Genomic DNA, 25,768 nt, shown 5'->3' on the forward strand with positions numbered 1-25,768 from the left:
TCTCTCGTTGATGCCATCTTGTTGTTCTTGAGCTGCATTCTGCGTCCGTAAGGGCCTTAATCTGGTTCGATGATCGGCTAGTGTATTGCCAGATAATCCGTCGAATCCTCCTGCTTAACGCCGGAGAAATTTTCTTGGGCCGACTACTTGAAATTCTCGTTCCATATCCCTCGGGGTCTTTTAAGAAATTTGCAACAGCAGTTTAACTGCATCCAATCTCTGTAACAGAGGAGATGTCAGTGGGAGGTGTTGACAACGCATGCATACAAATGACTAAGTTTCGTTACGTGTTTACCGATTAATACTTCGTTTCAGTATGGTCTTAAACTTTTGACCAGCTAGTACTTGAGTTAATTTCATAGTGTTCACATTTTCCCCATTGAATGCTTAAAACGTTTTTTATTTTTATTTTCTCTTTTCTTATTTTCATCTTTTGAAGCTCGACTCAAATAAGTGGTTCAGTCTAACAACGTAAAATGCATATTTTTTCTTTATGCTCATTGGCCTTATGATTTTGGCCAGCAGTGTATTTAGCCCAGAAAATTCCTATAACCTGTGGTTAAGGCAAGCTACTTCTCACATACAATATTAATTTACATATAAGTTAAATTTTCTTTCGAAGAAAAGCAGGATCTACAAATCCGTCTTCTCACTGAAGGGCTTGGATTAAATATGGAATCATTGTAAGCCATGTATAGTTATCTGAGAAAATATAGAAAGTGTAACTGAGCCAAACTGACTCTCCCATATAATAATAAAAGAAACAGGAGTTACATTTCTATACAAAAAGTGCAGGCTTATGAATGCATTTTCATGCCAAAATTCTTGTCGTCGATACAGAAACGCTATGAGCGATTCCGAAAAGGTAGTTGTTTTTTGTGCGCGACATGGGAATGCCAGGTTCAATCAGAAATCTTCATCCCGCATTTTATATTTATAATAGACTGTCAAAATGTTATCAAATTACTCGTAAAATTAGAGTTTTAATATTAATGTATACACAACAAAAAGAAAATGATTCTACTACCCTTTTCAGAGCCATGCCACGAATAGAATGCTTTTAGCATTTTGTGTAATTTCGCTGTTTTTCTTCATTTGTTCGTGTACATTCGCAAAATGTTCCGTAGTAAATTGTCACTTTTTCTGTCTAAATAGTTATCAATCGCGTATTTGTTACATAATTCCATTTTAAATACGCTTATCTATTAGTATGTATTTTCTTACAGCAAAGCCACATCGGGCTATCTGTTGAGCCCACCGAGGAAAATCGAAACCCTGATTTTAACGTTGTAAATCCTTAGACATACTGCTGTACTAGCGAGGAGAAAATACGCTTATGATACTTAATTTTAAGCGAGATATTAATGTCTGTTGATGGCGGACTCTTTCTTGCAGTGAAAACTGAGAGGGGAGAGATACTTATTACTATTATCAACATTTATGATATAGAGATCTATTCTTGTCAACTAGTTATTTTTATACACATTTTAATTAAAATATAGGAAGTAATCTTCGAGTCTGTTTGTGCAAGAATTTAATGTTACTAGGTCTTGGTACTTTGTAAGGTAAGCTGATAAGAATGAAGCCAAAGAATGAGAAAAGCAGCAGCAGTACAAAGCACAAGTACTACTATGTGTAGATCAAGGAAGTAGTAGAAACACTAGAGAGGTATGAGTTATCCCCAGTTAGAATAAGTAGATGTGAGTCACTGCTTTCTGTGGAGTCTGAGTACCAGAAAGATGCTGTTCTCTATCACAGTATTACAGCCTATGAAGAAAGCATCTGTAGAGAGATAAAACACAAAAGATGGAGGGAAAAAATGAGAAGCTGTAGAAGTAAGAAGAAGTCGTAAGACATAGTGTTTGAGAACAGAATCATCTAATAAATTACTAGCACATTGAGGCGTCAGAAGAATTGGTTCAAAATTTAAAAAGGAGCATACCTGAAAAATAAAGAAAGAAAAAAGAAAATATTTTATAGAAAAACTTTCTCTAGATTAAGACATCCAAAAAATTGCAGCTTCTAAGTCAAATAGTGTGAACTGGTTTGGGAAAGAGATCCTACTTTTTCACTGATATTAAAAAAATTGTGTCTCTTTGTTGTTGCTGGATCTCGTATGGCTGCGATTCTTTACAGTAGGTGTTTGTAATGTTTTGGCAATAGTTTTAAACATTAAACGGATATCACATAATCCACTTTTCTCAAATAATGTATATATATATATATTTAAAATAAGTCAAACGTATGCACAAAATTTGTTACACTATTCTTTACTGCAGCTGAACCTAGAGAATTAATAAACAATTCTTTTTTTCGTCATAGTTTCCACACAGTTTGGTTTATTTGCTTTTAAAACCCAGTTAACAAGACGCATTAATTCTTCTCATTCATTGCATTAGAATCAACAATAAATTTACTTCAGTTAACCCGTGGGAAACCACAGTTGTAGCCAGAGCTTTAAATAATTCATTTTTGTTTTGTCAAAAAGTCGTCACAAACTGGTTCAACTACTCTAAAACCAAATTGAAAAGACGAATTATTCTTCTATATCTCTGTTATTTCAGTACAAACTGTGTAACTTTAATTTAGAAATCCCACATTATGGCTAAACTGAGAATCGTGTAACATAATTTCACTTTCTAGCAGTGGCACAGCGGCTCATAGAATGGCTCTGAAATTCTTTTCTTCAAGGACAATCGTTTAGCTCATATCCCAATCTGTTGACCGATTTGATACCTAATTAAAATGGCGGCTATTAAGGATTACCTTTTGTTTTACTTTTACTGACGTTTCCTTCTGTATCTGCATGCGTTTATAACACGCGGAAGTAAAATCTAGATCCCTAGAAGTATACTAAACATAACGAGAAAAGCGAAGAAGCTTCTAGTAAGATGACGGCACCAATATATTACAAACCGTAGCACAACAGTCGAACAGCATACATGATGCACAACATACGAATAGTATGGAATTACGAAAGGAAACTTGTCATAATTATAACTTTTAAAATAATTATTTTTTCAAATTCTTGTTAAGAAATAAGATACCTTCAGCAATCAACAAACTGTTTTTTTAATAATGAAAGATCCCTTATATTGATTTTCATAATTTTCCTGATCGAAATGTCATATTCGCCTTCGTTTACAACAGTGGTTCTTAACCTTTTTCAGTGTTTGCACCCCTTTCAAATCAGTAATCATTTCTCGCACCCCCTGGAAACTTAAATAGGCGCGAAAAAAAGACCCTCAAAATACAAAGTTGATGTTACATACTCTTATGTAAAATATAGATTTGAGTTAATTATTCATGGGCATCCTCGCATTGAAAATCATTTTTCTGATCGAAATGTCGGGCGCCTAGTTTACAGAAACAGGAAATAATGTTTTCAATGAAACTGAGTATACTGAGTACATGAAAGAGTGAATATTGGAAAAATAAGGAATAAAAGAAAAATAATAGAGTTTTTAACTGTCATTATTAATATTGTAACAGAATATAAGGATTCACGATGACATCATAATTATTGCCGACTTTTTCCTTTTCGAAAACACGAATACTTCACGTTATTGTATTGACACTCTAGTAGAGGGGATTCCAAACTTGCTAAGCGGTGAACTCCCTTCAATTTCTTTACTGTACTGGTTGACCACCTCCCGTTGAAGATAGTTTATATCATGTGTAACTGGTGTATAATATGCTTGATTCTAGTTTTAAGAAAACAATAATGAAAAGAGACGTAAATATGGAAAATGAAAAACAATCTTATGGCTTACTTTAATGTGAAGGATGAAGGTGCTTTGCCGAAACAATTTTGCAAATTTCTGGGTCTGACAATTTTAAAAAGATCAATATTTATATCATTTCCATACTTCGATTTTATTAGCGTCAATCGAACAAACAATCAACGGTATCAGGCGCACAACGATTTCGTATAATTCATGTTAATCCGTGAAAACCCTCTTGTAGAGAAAAAAAAAAATGTAAAAACAGCTGTTTTTAAGAATGTATAATTCATGTTAATTACAATTATTAAAACTATTATTATGTTAGTTTTATAATTTCTTAGCAGTTTATTTTATACATTTCTCTTTCAGTAAGTGTTAATTTCATAAATGTGACGTGACACATATTACTGCTTTATTAGATGTTACATTGGCCTACCACATAATACGAGACACTAAATTAACCATTTCACACCAAAAGGTTGCTGATCTTGGATCACCTCATCAACGAGTGGTTTCTAATGTGTATTATCCTATATCTCTTGTCAAGCAGAAGACTGGATCTTTCAGACAAAAGTTTTCTTTTTCGGAAAATAATTTGTGGATTTAAAAATGCAGTTGACTGAACAATTAAAATCACTGAGTGATTTGACTAGCAAATAAGTGGCGTAGGTTACGAAACCTTCTCATGTAACTATAACGAAACTTCTTAACGTAATTAAGTTTTAAAGCCCTTGTAATGAAAACTAAATATTCATGGAATCACTTAACCAAATAATAACCCTTAAAATGAACCTTCTTGTGTATCCAACAGGTCTTAAGCGCAAAACTACATAATGGACCACACATGTTGTGCGTATCATGGATATCAAAACTTGAATTTTAGTATTGCAAGCCGTCAAACTTATCCTGAGCTTAAATAAGGAATTCTGAGGGAATGTCGATACCAAAATACAATTTGATAAAATGGCCTTAGTAAGCTGCAGCCACATGGCTTCTGTGAGGAAGAAGGAGGCTGTGTGAACAAGATTCCAAAGAATTTTGAAAAGGCGAAAAATTTCTGCAATTACATAATGTTGAACATGAACTTCTGAATTTTAAATTGATTGAAATATTTTAGAAAAGTAGGGTTCATCCGTCTTTGTTATGATTTATTTGATTACTCTATGAATGTGATAACTGAAAATTTCTGAGTGCAGACACACAACTGTAAGATTTCTCATCAGTGTGTTTCCTATGATGACTTTTTAAGTTGTTTTTACTTTCAAAATACTTTCCATATACTACACAACCATAAGGTTTCTCTCCTGGGTGTACTCTCTGATGTATTTTTGGTTATTACTACTTCTGAATTCTTTTTTACACACACAATTGTATGGTATTTCTCCAGTCTGCATCTTTAAGTGTACGTTTTGATGGCAATTTGCAAAAAACAAAAACAAAATAAAAATTCTTTCCCACACAGTACACAAATGTTTGATCAGGGTTTCTATTTTCTCATTTTTTTACCGCTATTTTGTTCTGTATATTTTTCCACACATGATACAACTGTTTAATTGCACTGTGAGGAATATGATGTTTTTCTAGGTTATTTTCCTTTGAAAATGTTGGCTAGATATAGTATCATTGAAAAATTTTTGAAATCTGTAAATTTTTTGTAATTATAAAGGAAGTTTTGTATTTTAAAATCTGGTAATCAGAAAACTGCTTTCCATAGTGGATGTTTCTATAAGTCTTAAGATCTATAATAAGAAAGAGAATGAAAATAAATATAGAGTCTAATAAATATTTAACACAAACATTTTGTATCAACACATTGCAAAGAACAGTAATACCAATCTTCTTCTAAGATGTTATATACAAGTCATAAACAAAACAGAAATCACTAAGGTGGAATGATAGTGCAATGTGTAATTTTTTTAAGGTAAAGGTTATATTTGTAAAAAGTACCTCTGTGCATTAGAAAACAGTTTGAATAAAACACAACACATTAAGAAACAAAAGTTTTATAGCTTTCATATATTTTCTTCTACATTACACATTGAAAACTTGGAGTGAGTGGTTAGTTTGGTGCAGGAAATAGGAAAAGAATAGTGTTACAGCAAACTTAGAAATGGTGAAGATACAATAAGTAGTGCTTAAACATATCAAGAAGAAAATTTTATAGTGGAATAATTGGTGTCAAAGAAAAACCTAGAAGAGAAGTTTCAGTATTAGAAAACAAGACGAGGACAATTTTACAATAAATTATGTCAGAACACGAGACAGAAGTTTCTCAGGGTAAAATGAATGTTCACAGTAAACATTCACTTTTTTATTTAGGACAAAGAAATAATGTCAACACACACACAGAACACAGAATAATACAGACAGTGTAAACTACAAGGGGTGGAAGACATTACACGGTTACATGGATGATTTAGAATACAGAAAAACAGGAAGTAGTAATATGGTTAAATTAAACAAAAAATAAGGAAATTATTACAATGTAAAGCAGGTGGTGTGAGACAACAACAAAGATGTTTAGAAGATAAAATGGTATCAAAACAAATGATAACAATTGATAGTGAAGATTTCTACTATCACAAAGAAGATTTCACAATTTACAAAAGATTGTATAATAATCTAAATATCAATACCTCATTCATCTTTAGGATTTGTTTCTCAAAAGGAAGTATCATTAAATGTTTCTGATGCTTCATAATATTTTCGACAACTCGAACATCCTGAGTTTAAGAATACACGAATCTTTTAATACATAGATTTTCATTTCTCTCAGTATTATCAGCACACTAGTTATTTTCCATGCAAGTACTACAAAACCATACTGTTAGCCTACAAACACATTTATGTAATCAAGAAGTTTATGAATGTGTGGAAAAACTCTTGCCTGGTTTTAAACTTTAATTTATACTTTTAGTCTTGAAACTGGTATATTATTAATTTTGAATGGATCATATCTTTGACATGAAATTAAATTTCAATTAAAACATGAGTGTCATACTGTCATTGATAACCTAAATTGATTGGTCACTTTATTAGAAATCCCATGCATTGTCATTTTCACTGATTTACAAACACTGGTAGAAGTGTAATACAAATATGCTCAATCAGACTGAAGTATGTAGAATTATACTACACAGAATGATTACTGAATTATTTTAAATCGATTTTGGACAAAACAAAGACGAATAACAATTCCTAGAGGAATCGTTATAGAGTAGGGATCTAATGCAGCCTTGAAATATGGACGATTGTAATGAAAAGCAATTTCCAAAAACACAACTTACACTGTCCTGGTAGTAAAAGTATGTACTATAAGTACAAAAAAAGAGAGAAAGTTAATAAATTAACAACAAACAATTTTAATCATTCACTATCAATGGTTCGCACTCTTAGCACATATTAAATTATACTGGTTGCTTCTTGTTATATCACAATTTATGCAGTCTACTACATATAAAAACAGTCAATTCATGATCGATAATGAGTGAGTCAATCAACTTGGACATGACTGATATTTGTTATTCATACCTTTACATGTTTTTATTCTCTCACTCACTCTATCACTAGTGGCTGACAGCCAAACTTTCTGACTGATGCCTTTTAAAATGATGGTCAGATAAAATCTTTATAAACAATACTTTTCATAAAAAAACTTACAATCATGCTGTTTCTAAAGTTGAAGACATCCCAGTTGTTCGCTCCTCTTCATAAAAAAAATTCTCAACCAATTACAGCCATTTTTACATATATATAGTATTTATTGTTTGTTAGTTTTTTGAATTTCGCGCAAAGCTACATGAGGGCTATTTGCGCTAGCCATCCTTAATTTTGCAGTGTAAGACTAGATGGAAGGTAGCTATTCATCACCACCAATCGACAACTCTTGGGCTACTCTTTTACCAACGAATATTGGGATTGATCGTGCTATGTAACGCCACCACGGCTGAAAGGGCGAGCATGTTTGTTGGGACGAGGATTCGAAACCGCGATCCTCGGATTACGATTCGAGTGCTTTAACCACCTGGACATGCCGGGCGTATTGTTGTGGTCTATAAATTCTATTTGTTACCTTCTATTTGCGTTTGTTGCGTTGCATGTGAAGTTTTTATGTTTGCCGATTAGGTCTCTTTTAGAGGGATATCATTCTGATTGTGGGAAAAGATGCAGTTAGTAAACTTATATCTATTGGTTTTATTGTTGAACAGTTAATTCCTGCCATGGTAACTCTTGTTTGGTTATTTAGGACAACATCAGCTATTATTATGCATTCGTTATTACTACTCAGTTTCTGTTTCTGATAGATTTGATTATGTAACAGGACTATTCTTTGTTTTTATTTTGATTATTAAATCTATTTTTTCTGATAGTTGAGTAATAATGTATTTTAAGTCTGTTATTTTCACATATTAAGGTTTCACTCATTATTACAATTCATAGGTTAATTTTTTAAATTATGTTTTCAATCTAATGCTTCTTGGAGCAAGTGCATCTTGGATGTTGGTATATAGAACGGCGAATTTTTGATAGTAGGTTGTGGTTGATATGTTTAATTGTGATGTGTATGGTATGATGTGTTTTTTGTTATATTTATTAGTAGTTCTATGTAGTTTGTTTGTTTGTGTCATTTTTAGTATTCTGCTTCGAAAACTGTGAAAATGTTTTTAATGATGTTTAGTTAAACATACTATAAAAATTGTCAGACCATGGCCTAACTGATCTTCTTGCAGCCTGTGTGGACGTTCTTAAAAAACAGGCATAAAATTGTTGGATTTTAAGAATAGTGGTAAAATATCAAAACGACTGTATACCACTCTACGCAAGTAAGAAATGTTTTAACCATTTCACTGTAGAACTTTTCATTTCGAAAAGTAGTTATAAACAAACCGTTATCACAACTGCAGATATATCACTAATGCAATCTTCAAACATTTTAAACTATCTCAACTTTATTGGTAATAGACATGTCCTGATGATACGGTTGTTTGGATTACAATCTAAGGGTTGCAGATTCAAACACCTGTTTCCGAACATATAATAGCTGATAGCTATCCCTGATAGCTGTGGGGAATTATGATGTGATTACTTTTATTTGGTAACAGAGAAGCCCAAGAGTTTGCAATGTGTGATGTTAGTTATTTGATTTTTCTTTTGTGTATCTTGTGAAATTAATGACAACAAATGGAAATAGCCTGAACCATTTTTTATAATAAACTACGAAGAATTCTTTAGAGCAAATGTCTGTGACTTGTTGGCAATAACTCTTAGCATTTAACAAACAGCACACAGTATATTTGTTTCAAAATGACATATTAAACTGAGATAAATATATACGCATATGTTCGTTGCACAATTAATCACTACAGGTTGTTCCAGAACTTTAAATGGATATCACTTTTCCTCAAGTTCACACAGGCTGGTTACTTTAGTAAATATATACTGTAAATAAATGTAAACATATACTGCTGTACCACAGGGGGAGACAGTCAGTGGCACTTATGTTACACTCTTGGTTACCATAGCTGTTTTCAAAGCTTTGTATAATTGTTTATTTTGGTTAATAGTCCACACAGGTTTGTTCAATTAATTTCGAACACATTTATTGTATATTCAATTATTGCAATAAGAACTGTGAAACCGCTACTGTACCGCTTCACTTGATGCCTAAACTCACATTCACACTATCTAGATCTACCTATTTATTTTAACCTGCACTAAACTACTGTTTTAAAAATAAGGAGCTTCTGCACTAGTGTTGAACTTCAGTTAAAAAAAACACACACTTCGGTACATGTAGTACAGCCCTCACGCAGCTTTTTGTGAAATTCCAATCAACCAAATCTATTGGTTATTTTGGTTTAGCAAAATTAAATCTTATGACATGTAAAAGCACGTGATGTTTTCACATAAGGCCGTTGACATTTTATAGCTAACTTATATTTCTATTATGGACCTGTTTTAAGTTCTATATTATAGTTTTATTTCACGTTTGATGGTTTAGTTATCAGTCGATAAAATAGAAATTACATCTCCTTATCTTTTTAGCTTTCAAAACTTCGTTTAGGTGTACGATGACATTTAATCATAACAGTTTACCAAAGAATGAAGTACCTTTTTGTTATTTCATGATTAACTTTATAAATTGATTTATATGTTTGTTTAACTAAACGTAGAATTGATAATTATAATGAAAATATTTGTTGTTAATAGCACAAAATGTGACTTTAAGAAATCTTTACATAGAACTTTATTATTGAATTTCTTCAACAAATTTTTGCCATGGATGAATTAAACTAGAAAAAATTTCCTGGGAAAATGAGTAGAAGATTCCAAACATTTGTCATAAAATAACAAAAATACTCACCTAATAAGTGTGTGTAATCTAATCTTAAAACACCAGACATAAAGCATATGAGTAGTAATTTTGAAAACAAAGATGAGTCCTTCGTAAGATAACATTTTTAACAGAAGTTTTATAAAGTAAATCATTAGTGTGATGGCTAGAGACAAATAATTATTTATTTATTTATTGTTCTGGCGGAGCAATAATTAATTTTTTACATACTTTTTCAAAGGATTATTCCAGTGTCCCAGTATGAGCCGGCTTTTTATGTGCCACAAAATTATTAGCTTTATGTGTGACTAATTCACGATTTTTTTTCTTATATCTTCAGTTTGTCAGTTTTGGTTGATATTCTGCATTGTGTCTTAGCACTTTTTAGTTTCATATTTATCTTGCATTAACAACAATTTATTAGAAAAAATCAATATTTATTCTATAATATTTTTAAATTCATTATCTACGGCACACTAATAACAATTCTTGTCTCATGGCCTAAAAGTTGTCGTTTTGTTTTAGAAAAAAATGTATTTTTAATATTTATGGTATATACACATTTTTGTGTTGAATAAATTGTAGGCTATAAATTAAATTGAGTTCAGCTGTGATTTAATTAGTAAGCTAAATGGTGAGTGTGTTTATTGTCGATTAATTTGAGGGGAAATTGTGTAATCGGGTTTGTTTGTGAGTTAGGCAAGAATTTGTTTCAGAACTTACCATTGGCGTTTTCTTAACTTCCTGTCTCAGTTTTCTCTACCTTCTGTCGATACTCTTTTTATCCATTTCCTTCTTTCCACTACTTCATGATCTGATTTCGTGCTGTTGCTGTTTACTTGAAGATTGAAGTTTATTCTACTTTCTACTTTATTTTCACCTTTATCTCATTTATGAAACCGGTGTTTTTACATGTTTTATGCATTTGTTGCTGATGAAAATTATCTGAAACCATTTAAAAATACCCCATACAATAATTTGTTTAGACTTGTCTACTGCAATATTATTTGTAACAACTGTTTGGAATTAAATTTGATGAGGAATTTAGGAGTGTGAAATATACATATAAAACAAAGGTTACTTGTAGTGTTTTAAATCATCACTTTGTATTCTTAATTTACTCTTTTAATTCTGATACCAAAGGAAATTCTGTTGCTTCGTTAAAGTTTTTCTCTTCTTCTATCGTGTCAGAAATTGCTGTAAAAGTTTGTTAATTTTGCCGACATCAGAAAGAAAACTGGCTGAAATACAAATGCTAAGTCTCAGTGCTATAAATAGAAAATATAATACACTAGTTAGGGACAAAGAGTATGTTAAACGATTCATCACACACAAGTGTTCCTGACATTTTGAGAAGATAAGTCTACTGTTAATGTAACTAGATATTCAATCTTTTAAAAACAAATAATTCTAAAAGACAAAAAAAGTCAATGATGATGAGATAAAGAAAAAAATCCCGAAGTTCCTAATATCGCAAGTGGATCATTGAAGGACTTTACTTTAATAATTACTTATTAGAGCTATTACAGAAATAAATGTGTTGCCTATAGAGAATACTTTCTCTTTTTTTACTAAACATTTATAAAAGATTGTTCACATATCCCATGTACTTTTCAAAACAGTGTTTTCTTTAAAACTTTAATAAAGTATATAAAATTTAATAGCATTATTGATAACAAAGGATAATTATTTTATTTTAAATATATTTTAAATTAATATTTTAAATATGTTTAGAAGGAAACAATATTCGTGTTTGAAGTTACTTAACCATTCCTATGTTTTCCAGTGAACATTGTATGTGATTTGTATATTTACAATTGTTTTACATCAGTTTAACATCGATACATCATATCAGTATGTTACCACAACCACACATTTAGTTGTTTGACATATTTTATTTAGAATTGGGTATACATCAACGTGAATTTGAGTTTGAATCCAGTATTCATTTATTCACTCTCTTTAGCTGTGGTATAATTTTAATTTAATCTAAATTTAATCAAAATACAATGTTTAAGTTTGTTCTATTTTAATTTTCATTTAAAAATTCCTTTCACAACATTCTTTGTGCAGAAAATTGACATAATCATTATAATATCATTATCAAGTATCTGTTGTAGCTTGATGGAATAAAAATTTTATGTTTCATATATTTCTGTTATTTCTGTTATTTCATATATTTCATCGTGTTCTAAACTCCTTGTTATCTACACTATAAAAACATATTACGATATATATAAATTTATGTTTCATATATTTCTGTTACAATTTATATATATCATAATATGTTTTTATTGTGTAGATAACCAGGAGTTTAGAACATGATGTGTCCTCTTAATCCTCTTTCCAACCTTTTGTTTTTATAAAACATGAAGAATCCGTGAAACGTTGGTTTCTGTGATTAAAATTTGTTGATCTGATAGCAATTCTAATGTCTGCCTATGTCTTTATTTCAGTTTTCAAAATCTATTTTAAAAGATAGTTAATGACAGCATTTCTTCAATGGAAACCTGTACCATTCTTTCTGCGTAACTCTTTTGATGTGTGTCTTATTGTAATGCTAAATACAAATGTTTACAAGGTATGTTATATATATATTATATTGTCGTATTAGCGTCACTATAACTTTAGGACTATTTCTCGGTTAAAATACTTACCTTGACTGTATAAATTATGAAATATTATTTGAAGAAATGAAGCGCTTTGATTACTTGGAAAGGGCTTTGCATTCTTCTTAAGCTAAAAAGTACACACAAATCATATCATTAGTTTTTATATTAATAATTAAACCTTTTTGCTGCCAAATGGTCACAATAACAGACGAAAGGAATCATTTAGTAGCAATACCAATTACATGACGCCGATATAGGAAACACAATCCTTCTATGTCAATCACACTTTGAGAAACGTCGGTAAATCCTACTTTTCTTACAGAAACTGCTGTATCTGAGGTTAGGTGACAGTTTTCAAGCATAAACTTAAATAACGGTTCCATAATCCTCTGAGCGAAACGTTTCCAAGTTTTACGATCATACCCGATATGTTCGAAGTAAAGAAATTTTCCTCCCTATTTAGGAAATAAATAATAATATTGAAAAACAACAACAGTAATTTAGAGTCCCTAAACAAATAAAAGTATAAATAAATAAACTAAAACGACAAGTAAAGTGGTAAGTACATAAAATTTGCATTTTCAAATGTATAAAATAAGTTTATAATAAATATTATATTACTACAACGAGACTGAAACACACAGTAATAGTGCAAAGTTTCCGAAAACTCGTTTTTAAGTATATTTTCTAAATGATGTACGCATAAACTTATTCAAGGGTCCATAGTTTTTTTGGTAACAATAACTCTATTTAGAAAAGAGAAACGTTATTGGAAAACATTCTCAATATTGAATTAATCCCACTAATTACTGCTAATTCTTATGTATTTAAAATCGATAAAGGCGAATGGAAACTTCTAATTTTGGAAAAGTACTGTTATATTCCCACACGTTTTTCGTTATCTTTAAGTTTCAGATTTTGGTCTTGTGTTGAAATGCTTGATAAAAGTGAATCATTTTTTGAATGTTTCGGTTAATTTTAATGTTGTAAAATAGGTCGTTTAAGGTTATTACCCTGGTGATATAATTATTACAATAAACAAGTACTGTCGCTTTTCAGCGGTTCATTTTAAGCCGAAAAACTCAAGTTTAAAACCTGTCTTACATCCCTGGGGAAGGTTTAGTATAGACAGTTCATTGTGTTACTATATACTTAACTCTAAAAAAAAAAAATGTATTTCCAACTATTTTTCAGAAAAGTTTCTTGTCTTACAAGCTAACCATTCCATTTTGATTTTATTGGCTTTTAAAGGAACGATTTTATTAGTGTATTCGGCATTCTTAGTGATTAAGAGAAGCTATTATTCTAGATGTATTTACATAGCTCAGATAATAATATTTAAATTTGAAAAAAAAAATATTTGTCCCACCCATTTTATGAATTGGTTTCGTATATTACGTTTGAATAATATCAACCGTATCCACGACTTCTGTATAAACTATTAATAAAAAAGGGGATCATGCAAGTCCAAACGTATATAAGCACAGAAAATGCCCAATATAGAGGACTTCTCAATATCCAACTTATAATCGTACCTTTGCAGTCACGCAGTAAAGACTAAAACAGGAGGACTGGTTTGTTGTTAAGTGCAAAGTTACATAACGAGTTATCTGTGCTGTGCCCACTATGAATATCAAAATTCACTTTTAGGGTTATAAGCCTTCCTGAATGCCCTTCGATGAGCTACTGTTGATCACGAATTTTGTTTTAGTATTAAGATGTGTAAACTTAGTTCAGAATACTTTTTGTTTATCCACCTTATCCATACAATGTTTTCGTTCCAGTTATAGAAAACAAATAATATAAATGAGAAGTAGTGTTGGTTAAAGTACACGTAAGGTATCAGTATTATTATGAAATATTTAAGCGGTTTTACTGTGAAACTGTTAAGAAATACTAGAAATAGAGCCCGTTATTGTGCATTTCAAAAACTATTTTCTTGTTTTTATTACTTACAGGTACAAGTACTCTCTTGATCTCGTGCAGAACGTCCTGAATCTTCATCACAGAACACAAAACACACGTTGACACGACGGCGTCCACGCTGTTCTCAGGTATTTCGGCCATGTTTTCTGCCATAGCGGTCACAAACTGTTCCACTTCAATATGTCGAAATTTCTCGCTATTCTTCTTAAAATAGGTTTCAAAATACGGGTTAGGTTCGACACATATGAATCTGCACCCTATTGGATAATATTTGAGATTTACACCAGTACCAACACCAATCTCTAAGACTCTTATCACACCTTGTCCTTTTGTTTTTAAACGTGAATCATAAGAAACCATCGTGTTCATATGAGAAAATAGTTTTTCTTTAAAAACAACTAACTCCTTCTCTATGCTTTGTGACGCATACCTATCAATAAAAAAAGCAAACATTCGTTGCTTTATAGTTTTAAGTTTGCAACGCAACGCCCACAGTAAAATGAAACATACGATCGCTACTACGTAGTAAGTTACAACAAAATTATTTAGGTTCACCATTATTCCATTTATTGTACGAATTGCTCGCGAAATGATATTTGGCTTCAGTCACACGAGTTTTCTTAAACTTTTACAGGATATTTGTCTGTGCATAAAATTTAAGTGTTAACTGGTTTGACAAAGGCAAACCACTAAAGTGTTTGAAACAGACACGTGATACTTGCGTAACCACTCAAGGTCACTCAGTGAATACAGGGCAACGTTCGGGTGTATGCGCAAGTAGTGTCCTTGATCCAGAAATTTCGCGTAAATTACATTTAGATCTATGATACGGAGAAGCACGCGGTATACTAAAGAATAACTATTATACACGCATACGTATACGATAAACTCCAAGCTCTTATGATACACGGCCCAGCATGGCTATGTGGGTTAAAGTGCTCGACTCGTAATTTGAGGAACGCGGGCTCGAATCCCCGTCGCACTAAACATGCTCGCCCTTTCAGCCGTGTGGGCGTCATAACCCGACTATTCCTTGGTAAAAGAGTATCCCAAGAGTTGGCGATGGATGATGATAACTAGCTGCTAAATTAGGGATGACTAGCGCAGAAAGACAAAGTTTAATTCAGCTATAATTACAGCATGTTTTCCCCAAGTACACCTGAAATAAGATGTTTCAGTAATATTTATATATTTATACATAACAAATCTTTATTGTGGTATAAAGCAACCACTATCTTTTTCAAGTATAACTAAGAAAAATAACTTAAAAGTTAAACTTGGAATTTGATTTGAACTGAATTGAATTTTTACTTTGTCAGTATCGAAATGGTTAAGATAAAAATGTTCAGTCAACAAAGTCAACGTCTTAAACAAAATGCTCCAAAATGCATTGAGTTTGTTCAACTTATAATTGGATGATCACCATACTTCATTATATAAATGAGGGTAAGAGACATAAAAAGATCCTTCTCATAATTCTAATTGAAACCTAAAGAATAGGAGCAGCCCATTAGAACAACACTAAATACTTCTACAGGTGTACAGAAAGACAAAATTAATCAATAATTAATACAAAAGGCTCAGTCCACTAGATATGAAGCTGTCTAAGAGTTTGGTTACCTGACACTCCAAATTTAAAGAAAGTCTGTGCAGCCAAAATTGGGATACGCAATGCCAAAATTCACCTGAAATTATTCTCAGAAATTCTCCTGATCTCAACTTTAAACTGTCTGTCTTTCAGTTTTTATCAAATCTCAATTGACTAGACTGTCGTACTACAGCAAAGGTCGTAAACGTACTATTCTACATACAGTCTGGATGATATTGTCTCTTCAACATGTAATAGTTTGTATATATGTAACTAACAATGTAATATTGCACTATGCCACTTTGAAAGCATTCTACATGTGTTACAGCTTCTTAGCACTACACAAATTCAACTGATACGTTGGTCAAATGCTGCCTGAAATAATACATCCATGTATGTAAGTTTGTGTAAAATACAAGCATTGCAGCTGACACTCGTGTTATGTATTTTGAACTTTTTTTGTAGATCACAAAAACGTGTTATGTAATCCCTCACAATCACCTGTGTATTCTGTATTTGAAAAAGCTAGTAATGCTTAAGCCAAACAAAACTAATGCCAAACTATACTGAGAAACACAAAAATGACTGATATGTATCATCTTCAAACAGAAAAGATGACAAACTGCAAACAACTAATTATAGTTATATAAATGACAACAGAAGCGTGCATTACTGATTTGGTATAATGATCACATTGACAGCAATGTCCAGAAACAGTTCACTGTGATGATTTCTATATACTGGATGACAGTTGAACACAGGAATAAGTATATATCTAGAAGACTTACACCATTTATATGTCTAGTCTTCATATATAAACATTTTCTAATGACTGTAAAATATTAAGTTCCAAAAGTGGAAATATTTTGAAAACAATAACGATTGAAAAACAGAAAAGAACTGTAACAATTTATCACAACATGATCAAGTGCAATTAAAGATGTTCTTACGACCTACAGCACAAAACAACGAATGTTTTCTTATAGCAAAGCCACATTGGGTTATCTGCTGAGTTTACCGAGTGGTATCGAATTCCTGGTTTTCACGTCGTAAATCCGTTGACTTCCACTGTACCTGAAGGGGACCAAAAAACAGTGTCAACTTTGGTATTCTGCTCTTTGATCTATTATAGATGCAAAATCTATTGTAACAGTTAATAATTATTAATTTTCAAAACTCTGATATCTGGCTCAATTTTTATATATGATCAAAAATCACTTGTGCTTGAAATGAGTGTACTTCTTCAGAATGTGCTGGAAGTGATAAGAAAATATTGTAATATATATATATATATGTAGCTACATACTTAGAATTAGGTCACCAAATATATTATAGTTAATTCCAAACAAGATTAAATAAAATACTTCCAACACATTTACAGTTTATAGCCACCACCCCACATAATGATTAAAACGTTTTTATGTTAACTGTCGTTACGCTGGCTCTGTTTCCAGAACATGTAAAGTTATTGAACTCAATTGACAGATCCAAAATGTCCATTTTGGATCTGTCATTATTCACTTTTCAACATACTCCATGAATGAATTCAATACAATTACTACAGATTCAATTCACTGTGTTAAATTCTGATTGTGCAGCTCAGTAAAAGTGTTAAATTTTCGACACAACACACATTACAGAACATGAAAACCAAAAGTCGCTAACAGTGTTGGATCGCAACAGGCAAACATTTTAAGTGATAACTTTATAAAATTTTATGTTTAACAGTAGAAAATGTTGTGTTTCATAGATCAACAAAACATAATGATAAAATTCATGTTACTAAAATACATCTGATTGAAAATGTCAATCTGGTGTTGCAGGACTTCTTGAATGAGTCAAAACAGTTGTCTGGATGAACGGTATCTTCTGATGCTTTCTTCCTTCATGTTATTATACAGGATTTTAGACTCTACATTTTGTATTTTAATTTTCTATTGTTATTTTTATTTCATGTTCTACAACACAGATACATTTTTTTTTTTATATTCCCTGACAAAATTCCAATTCCCTTCATTTCTCTGACCTACTTCACTTCCCCGAAGTTTCAAAGTTTGTGAGAATTCAGGATATTATTTTAATGCATTTGTTATTCAGTTAATTAGCTCAGTTTTGTGAACAAGGAGTTTGCATTTCAATAAAATAATAGGAAAACGAGAGTTACTGCATGCATAAAAACATTAAAAAGCAAGTGAAACTGTTGTGTTCGCATCTACCGTAAACTTAAGCCTTTTAGTGATCGTTAGTTAAGCTAACCAAAGAACTTTAAAAAAAAAACATCCAAACCATCACAACTACGAAATGTTCCTCATCATGACACTTAGAAATCCCAATACATGTCCGACATGTTGTAAATTTGATAATATTTACATTTAATAAGGTATGTAACAGAAATTGTATTGTATTGTTTTTTTAATTTTGCACAAAGCTACACGAGGGCTATCTGTACTAGCCATTCCTAATTTAGCAATGTTACACTAGAGAGAAGGCAGCTAGTCATTACCACACACTTCTAACTCCTGGGCTACTCTTTTACCAAAGAATAGTGGGATTTATCTGTCACATTATAACGCCCCCACGGCTGAAACGGCAAGCATGTTTGGGGTGACAGGGATTCGAAATCGCGACCCTCAGATTACGAGTCGCGTGTCTTAACCCACCTGGCCAAGACTGTCCATAACAGAAATACATAGTGTTATAGGTATAGCTATATCAAATGGAAGATAGCTTTTCTAATAAAACACAAGACAAATATATTTATATATAAAACTGGTAAATGCATCAATTTGGAAAAAACTGCATTTTACTTCTTTCGCCTCTCCTCTCAGTAAACGTTACAGTCTGTTATGTGCTATTTTATTAGTTTACAATTTAATACAATCAAAGTTTTATTAAAACTGGCTAAATACAGAGAATAATTTTGCATTTTCAAGCATTTGTCTCCATAACTAGTGGGCTTATAACATAACAGTTAAGGAAAAGTCCTGTTGTTCTATTAAGACTATCCCATCCTCTAATATTTTAAAACAAACACGTATTAAAAACACCCTTAAGGCCAACTGTTATCAGTTGATTATTTACTAAGCCTTATCTTTAATTTGCTGTATCCACAACATCAAAACATAACACATTCCAAACCTAATCTACTCTCTTTGAAAGACAACTCTCACCCTGACAAAATCTATCTTTGTCTTCTTGTCCTACTGTTCTCACCACTAAGAACAATAAAAATGTGACAGACACTGACACAATCATTTTCATGAACAATCTTTTACAGCTCCGTCATATTCTTTCTAAATCTTATTTTTTAAGGATAAAACTATTTTGGAAACTTTAACCAATACCAACATGACAAACTTTATATCCCAAGTATCATCCTAGTAACCTCCTTTAAACCTTTAACGAACCCAAGACAAAATAGTCTAAATGAGGCCTTATCAATGATTTATACAACAAAATTATAACCTCGTTAGACATAGTTATGTTCAATAATTTTGTAAATACAACATAAAATTGTACCTACCTTCACTGACCTTTCCAATACATTGTTAATAGGATTTTAAACAAATATAAAATGCAATTATATAAAAGCTAGTTAAAATCTACTGAACATTAAAATGCTAGCAAAATATAAACAGAAAACTGATCAGTTTGTAATTCTTTTATATGATTATCGTCAGAGGTGTTGGTGTTACCTAAATACCACACGTATAAGTTGTACTGAAGCATCATATTTTGAAAAAATCATGTACTTCTTCTATAATTTCAACATTTAAAAAGGAGCATACCTGAAAAAATAAAGAGGGAAAAAAGATAAACATTCAGAGAAAAACTTTCTCTAGATTAAGACATGCAAAGAATTGCATCTTCTAACTCAAATAGTATGAACTAGTTTGGGAAAGAGATCCGACTTTTTCACTGATATTAAAAAAAATTGTGTCTGTTTGTTGTTGCCGGATCTCGTATGGCTGCGATTCTTTACACTAGGTGTCTATAGTGTTTTGGCTATAGTTTTTAACATCAAACGGATATCACATAATCCAGTTCTTTTCAAATAATACATATATATTTAAAATAAGTCAAACGTATGCACAAAATTTGTTATGCCATTCTTTACTGCAGTTAAACCTAAAAATTTAACAAACAACTCTCTTTTTCGTTAAAATTTCCACACAGTTTGTTTCATTTGCTTTTAAAACCCAGTTAACAAGACGAATTAATTCTTCTCTTTTATTACATTATAATCACTAATAAATTCAATTTCGTTAACCCGTGGGTTACCACAGTTGTAGCCAGAGCTTTAAATAATTTTTTTTTGTTTTGTCAAAAAGTCGTCACAAACTGGTTCAACTACTCTAAAACCAAATTGAGAAGACGAATTATTCTTCTATATCTCTGTCATTTCAGTACAAACTGTGTAACTTTCACTTTAGAAATCCCACATTATGGCTAAACTGAAAATCGTGCAATATAACTTCACTCTCTAGCAGTGGCACAGCGGCTCATAGAATAGCTCTGAAATTCTTTTCTTCAAGTATAATCGTTTAGCACATATCTCAATTTGTTGATCGATTTGATACCTAATTAAAATGGTGGCTATTAAGGATTCCTTTTTCTTTTACATTTACTGACGTTTGTTTCTGTGTCTGCATGCGTTTATACAGTGGCGTAGATTTTTTACACCCGATAGGGGGGATGATTTTTGCAACCACTTATGAGAACTGTTCAATTTGCAAATTGGTAACCTCTGATTACGTGAACCTGAAAGCTGTAAACATGCAGTCACAGAGTAATCTTGTTGCCACGATACTTCAAGGTTTCCATGCAGGTTTGTATAAGTGAAGTGTTGTGAACAGTTTTCAAACTGTTAATAGAATAAAGACAAATGTGTCACAAATTAACTGCCACATGAATTTATTCCTGCACACTGCACAGTATAAAAGATGGCCATTATACTTGACAATGTTACTAATAACTTTCATTGCATGAATTACGTTTTCAAATATTAATAAAATCAGTAATTACCCTTGATAAGTTTATATCTACTGAAAAACTGTTCATGTTGTTTGATATCAATAATTAAAATTTCTTTGCGAACTCTTGAAAATTACACACACATCAATACAATGTAGCACATAATTATTCATACTTTTCATTGCAGTAAGATTCATTTAGTCCTCTAGTCTACATGTTCCCAAACGTAGACCTCTTTTGTGATGATCTGTTTATGAATTCTTTCATAAGCTTTTCCATATTTATCTTGTGGATCTCATCTTTGTGAGTGTGACAAACTGCCACATGGTTGAGGCGGCACTGAGTCATAGTTGACCTTAACCACGTCTTCAACCGTCTTAATGAAGAAAAGCTGCGTTCACATTCGCAGCTGGATACTGGACATACAAGCAAAATTTTCTGAGAAAAAACACTAAACTAAACATTTGCTGACTTGTTTCATGCATTTTACAGAAAGCATCGTTCGCATCTTTCAGAGATACTGCTTTTGTTGTTCCTTTGAACATGGGCAACTGAAACTCGAGCCGTTGTGCAGAGATTTCTGGATAGAAGTTTATAACCGAGTTGTCAATCTTGCCAGATGTGATCATGTTCTCAAGTGCCAGATATTGCCTCAAGTCATTGTTGTCTGCATTGAATCTAGTGGTAAGATGTTCTGTGACTGTATCCTCAAATTCAAAATATTAGCTTCTGTAGCAATCTCTAGCTGTTGCAGAATGGTGTGCTGAGTCATCACCTTTGGTCCTTCTAGGAGGTCTGCGAATGCGTGGTAGTTCAATAGGCACCAGATCTAGGGAAGTTACCTTCTTTTCAGCTTCATCAAATATCATGTTGTAATTTCTTCTGTTCGCAATACCCGCAATTGCTCAACTGTCATTGCAGATGCTTTAATCATGCCAGATACTGTTGCTGATTTTGCTTGGAATGCAAGGTTTAGTTCGTCTAATGCAGCTAATGGATGCTGAGCGATCAACAAACCTAAAAGTGTCTTTCCTTTGTCACATCTGTCCAGCAGACCTCATGCTTTCACTGCTACATCTGATTTTTTATTTGCTAATTCAGACAAAAAATCAACAATGTCACTGTAGTAATAATTAGCACATGTAATTGCAGATAGGCGGCACAACCAGCGTGTTGGACCCAGTGGATGGATGTATTTAACTGGACCATTGTGGCTGTCTGACGATACAATATTTTCAAAGATTGTCTTGTATTTGCCTGACCTCTGAAGCAAGACACCAAGTTCATGTATCCACTGGATAGAATCTCGAACACATTCACAATCTTCAACTGCATGTTGCATTATTAAATTATCCTTGTGTTTTCCGCAGTGAAAAAACAAAGCTGACTGTTGCTTCTCTTTTATTTTTGTCTGGCATCCACTGTACGCACCACTCATGTTAGCGGCTCCATCATAAGTTTGTGCTCTTAATCCTGACAGTAGTAAATTGAGTCTAGTCAGTACATCAAGTATAGTCGAGGATATTGTTTCACCAGTTGTATTGGAAACACTGTACGAACCAAGAAATGTATCATGGACGTCAAGGTTCTCATCTACGTATCGTACACAAACTGCTTTCTGTTCGGCACCTGTAACATCTTGAGTGCCATCAACCTTTAATGCAAAGATTTTACTTTGCTGCACTTCGTGTGCTTTGTTTCTCAGTATTTGATGGCGAACAACTCCGTTATTTTATTCTGAGCTTGGAGTGATGTGAATGTGGTTTTCTTTGACAAGTAGACCTCGACTCAGGAATTTCCTCTTCCAGGAGCTTCATTAGCTGCAGGAAGTTCCCCACCGTATCCGTATGTCTACGTAATGCTAAACCTTGACGCAGTAAGAAACGTAAACTTCTGAATATTTTGGCTAGACTTCGTTGAATTTCTGTTTTGCCTTTTTCCAGTTGCAAAACCCGGTGGATATGAAGGTATACTCCACTGGCCTCTCCAATTTCCATGTAAAAAGGCCTCTATTTTTCGCCTTGACACAATGAAAACATATGACTTTTTGAGTCTGATTGTCGAAGTGCAGCCATGGGAACTCATCAAACCACTTGCCCTGGAAGTTGATATTTTGAGATTTTGCTTTCTTTCGTGGTATTAGTTGTGCGTCTGGATGATATGACTTTCTACACTGTATCTGAGAAGTGTCAGATTTTTCATTACTGCACAAACTTGTTTCAATACTATCTGGTGGTTCATGATGTTTAATAGTTGCACAAACATTTTCATACTCGTCCTCTGGTGAACATACTATTTCCTATGTATGGCAAGTTTCTATTCCTTTGCTTAAGATTGTTGGATTATCTACATCTGCATTGTCACTTGTGGTACTAGTAACTGGCTTGTAGAACTGTCTAATATCGGAATGTTTCAGACACTTGCTTGTCATAACTGAAATCTGTTTCCCAGATGACTGAACAGGCTAAAATTCAGTCTTTATTGAAAAACTCTAACGTACAACGAACGAAGATAGAAGAGAATGGAAGTAGGAAGGAAGGAAGGAATACTTGGTAGGTATTTAGGTTAAATTATCCTTTCGTTCTCCAAATGTCGAACGAAAAATAACCAGGGGCGGTCAGAAACTATTGTTTCTCTTCACTCCACACAAGGCAAGAATAAATTAGTCAACTGATTACGGAGATAGTTAAGTGGATAGGAGTGGCATGTTAGTTACTTATCCAGAGCGATGGTCACGAATGACCTAGAAGTTGACAGTTTATTGTATTTAATTGAGGAGCGTCGGGAAGAGCTGAGAAGCGGTTCTTCCGGCCGGAGAGACAACGAAGGACGACGAGGAAGGTTCAGCACCACACTCACAAGCGTCCGAAGAATTATGTAGTGAGAATATAGTTGACGTGGAGAGAGATGCAAACACAGTACGCCGACATGATTAGGTCTCGTGACTTGAATGTATTAGCCTTTAAACACTTAAAATTCTGGATACTTAAAATATAGATACTAAAGTGACGTACCTCTTTTCAGGGCTGGGATCTATAGATCCTACGAAACGGAACTTTTGCTGTGGGGGGAAACGGGAGTACCCCGAGAAAACCCATTTTCACGACCAGGGCGCCGAATATAGGCCCTGGTCGTGCCCGGAAGAGGAGCTGTAAGGAAAGAAATTGCACAGATTAATAACAAGTGACATACAGTAACACTTACAATAACAAAGCAAATTATAATAATAAAACACAGAGGTAGTAACTAGGATGCGTTTCGAACTAAAATGACGACTGTTCTGAAGGACTTGGCGGATCTTCTGTGTCGCATGGGTCGAATTTTTGGTTGAGCGAGGGAGAAATGGTGAAATACTTTCTTCTAAACTGGATATCATTCAGTGTAAACTTGCTGGATGCTCTCGTGATGCGTATATCTTCACGATACTGGGTTTTTTGATGAATCGTGTCTGTCTAAGTTTGAGAAACCGCGTCTGCTGTTTGGATATTGTCAGTCGAGGCAGATTCACAAATTTTTGACTCATCATTGATGGTTTGTGTGCCCTGGGATATTTTGTTATCGAAATCCGTTTGGGTATACTTTTCTGATGTTTGATTTTCGGTTTGCGGGGTGGCTGTGGGCAAAGTGGATATTCCGCTAGGCTGTAATACAGGTGTAGGCTGCTTAGGAGTTTTAGGTTTAGTTGGATGGCGTCGGGGGCGTTCGGCACTAAAATGGAATATGTGGTAGTAGCAGCCATTGCGTAGAATGGTATCGGCAATAGGTTTACTGGGTGTTACAATCTTCATGAAGTTAGTAGCTTGACGGGAGGATTTTGAATAAATCCGGTGCACGGCGTATAACACTGACTGGGTTTGGTTTTCAAGGGCGCACTTAATTTCACACGGTTGAATGGAATGGTGTACTCCTTTAAGGAAAACTGTGAATAGGCTAGTAGGGATTTTCGTGGGTGCACAACTAATTTGCCTAGGGGTATTCCATGGCTTACAGAGGTAGGACAAGTCTTCGGGCGTAGACGGCTGGAGAAGGATTCCCCCTCGGCGTAGAATTCGTGTTCTTGATGGGGCAATGGAAGCGCCTGCCTTAGCCTGCGCAATAAATGTGGCAACTTGAAGAGGCGAAAGGTGAGGTGGCAGGCCGTCGACGATTACCGGCGGGACCATTGGTGGGTTCGGCACAGCAGGACCTGGAAATGACAACGTCATTATGGTTTTGCATGAGAAAAATAGAAACACGTCTGACTAGCACGGAGTCAAAGCTGTAAACCTCCGGAAGTAGGACTGAACTGTACAATGTATTTAAGTCGAACGCGCGAACCTCACAGTGATTAACGAGCCGACTGACCGCCTGGGTATCGCTGGGACAATAATGTGTGCTAGTTACAACACAAGTAATTGTAAGTTTTTCGAAAAATACTTAAACAATCACAAATATATTATATTCCTGTTAAAGCTCATCAAAAGGCAAACACGTTATGATATAATGTCTAAAAAGCACGTCTATTAAATAAAAACACTTAAATAAAACTAGCAATACATTTCGAGTGGAGGTCTTAGGTCGTTGGAATCGCTCCATTTGTGTTCTAATTATACAAGAAAATACAATATTT

At 33.2% G+C, this 25,768-nt stretch overlaps 2 protein-coding genes across 2 annotated transcripts; both read right to left on the reverse strand.

Moving 5' to 3' along the window:
* Positions 1-12,505: 12,505 nt before the first annotated feature.
* On the reverse strand, positions 12,506-15,293 carry LOC143231051 (thiol S-methyltransferase TMT1A-like). Its single transcript, XM_076465555.1, has 2 exons — positions 14,628-15,293; positions 12,506-13,126 (listed from the first exon to the last, which is right to left on the reverse strand). The coding sequence occupies exons 1-2, from the start codon at positions 15,153-15,155 to the stop codon at positions 12,890-12,892; spliced, it is 765 nt and encodes a 254-aa protein (XP_076321670.1). The 5' UTR covers positions 15,156-15,293; the 3' UTR covers positions 12,506-12,889.
* A 263-nt stretch (positions 15,294-15,556) lies between these two features.
* Positions 15,557-25,472, reverse strand: LOC143231052 (uncharacterized). Its single transcript, XM_076465556.1, has 2 exons — positions 24,174-25,472; positions 15,557-17,259 (listed from the first exon to the last, which is right to left on the reverse strand). The coding sequence occupies exon 1, from the start codon at positions 25,362-25,364 to the stop codon at positions 24,612-24,614; it is 753 nt and encodes a 250-aa protein (XP_076321671.1). The 5' UTR covers positions 25,365-25,472; the 3' UTR covers positions 15,557-17,259; positions 24,174-24,611.
* Between the last annotated feature and the right edge of the window lie 296 nt (positions 25,473-25,768).

Source organism: Tachypleus tridentatus, chromosome 10 (genome assembly GCF_004210375.1).
Source record: "Tachypleus tridentatus isolate NWPU-2018 chromosome 10, ASM421037v1, whole genome shotgun sequence".
Taxonomy (NCBI): Eukaryota; Metazoa; Arthropoda; class Merostomata; order Xiphosura; family Limulidae; genus Tachypleus; species Tachypleus tridentatus.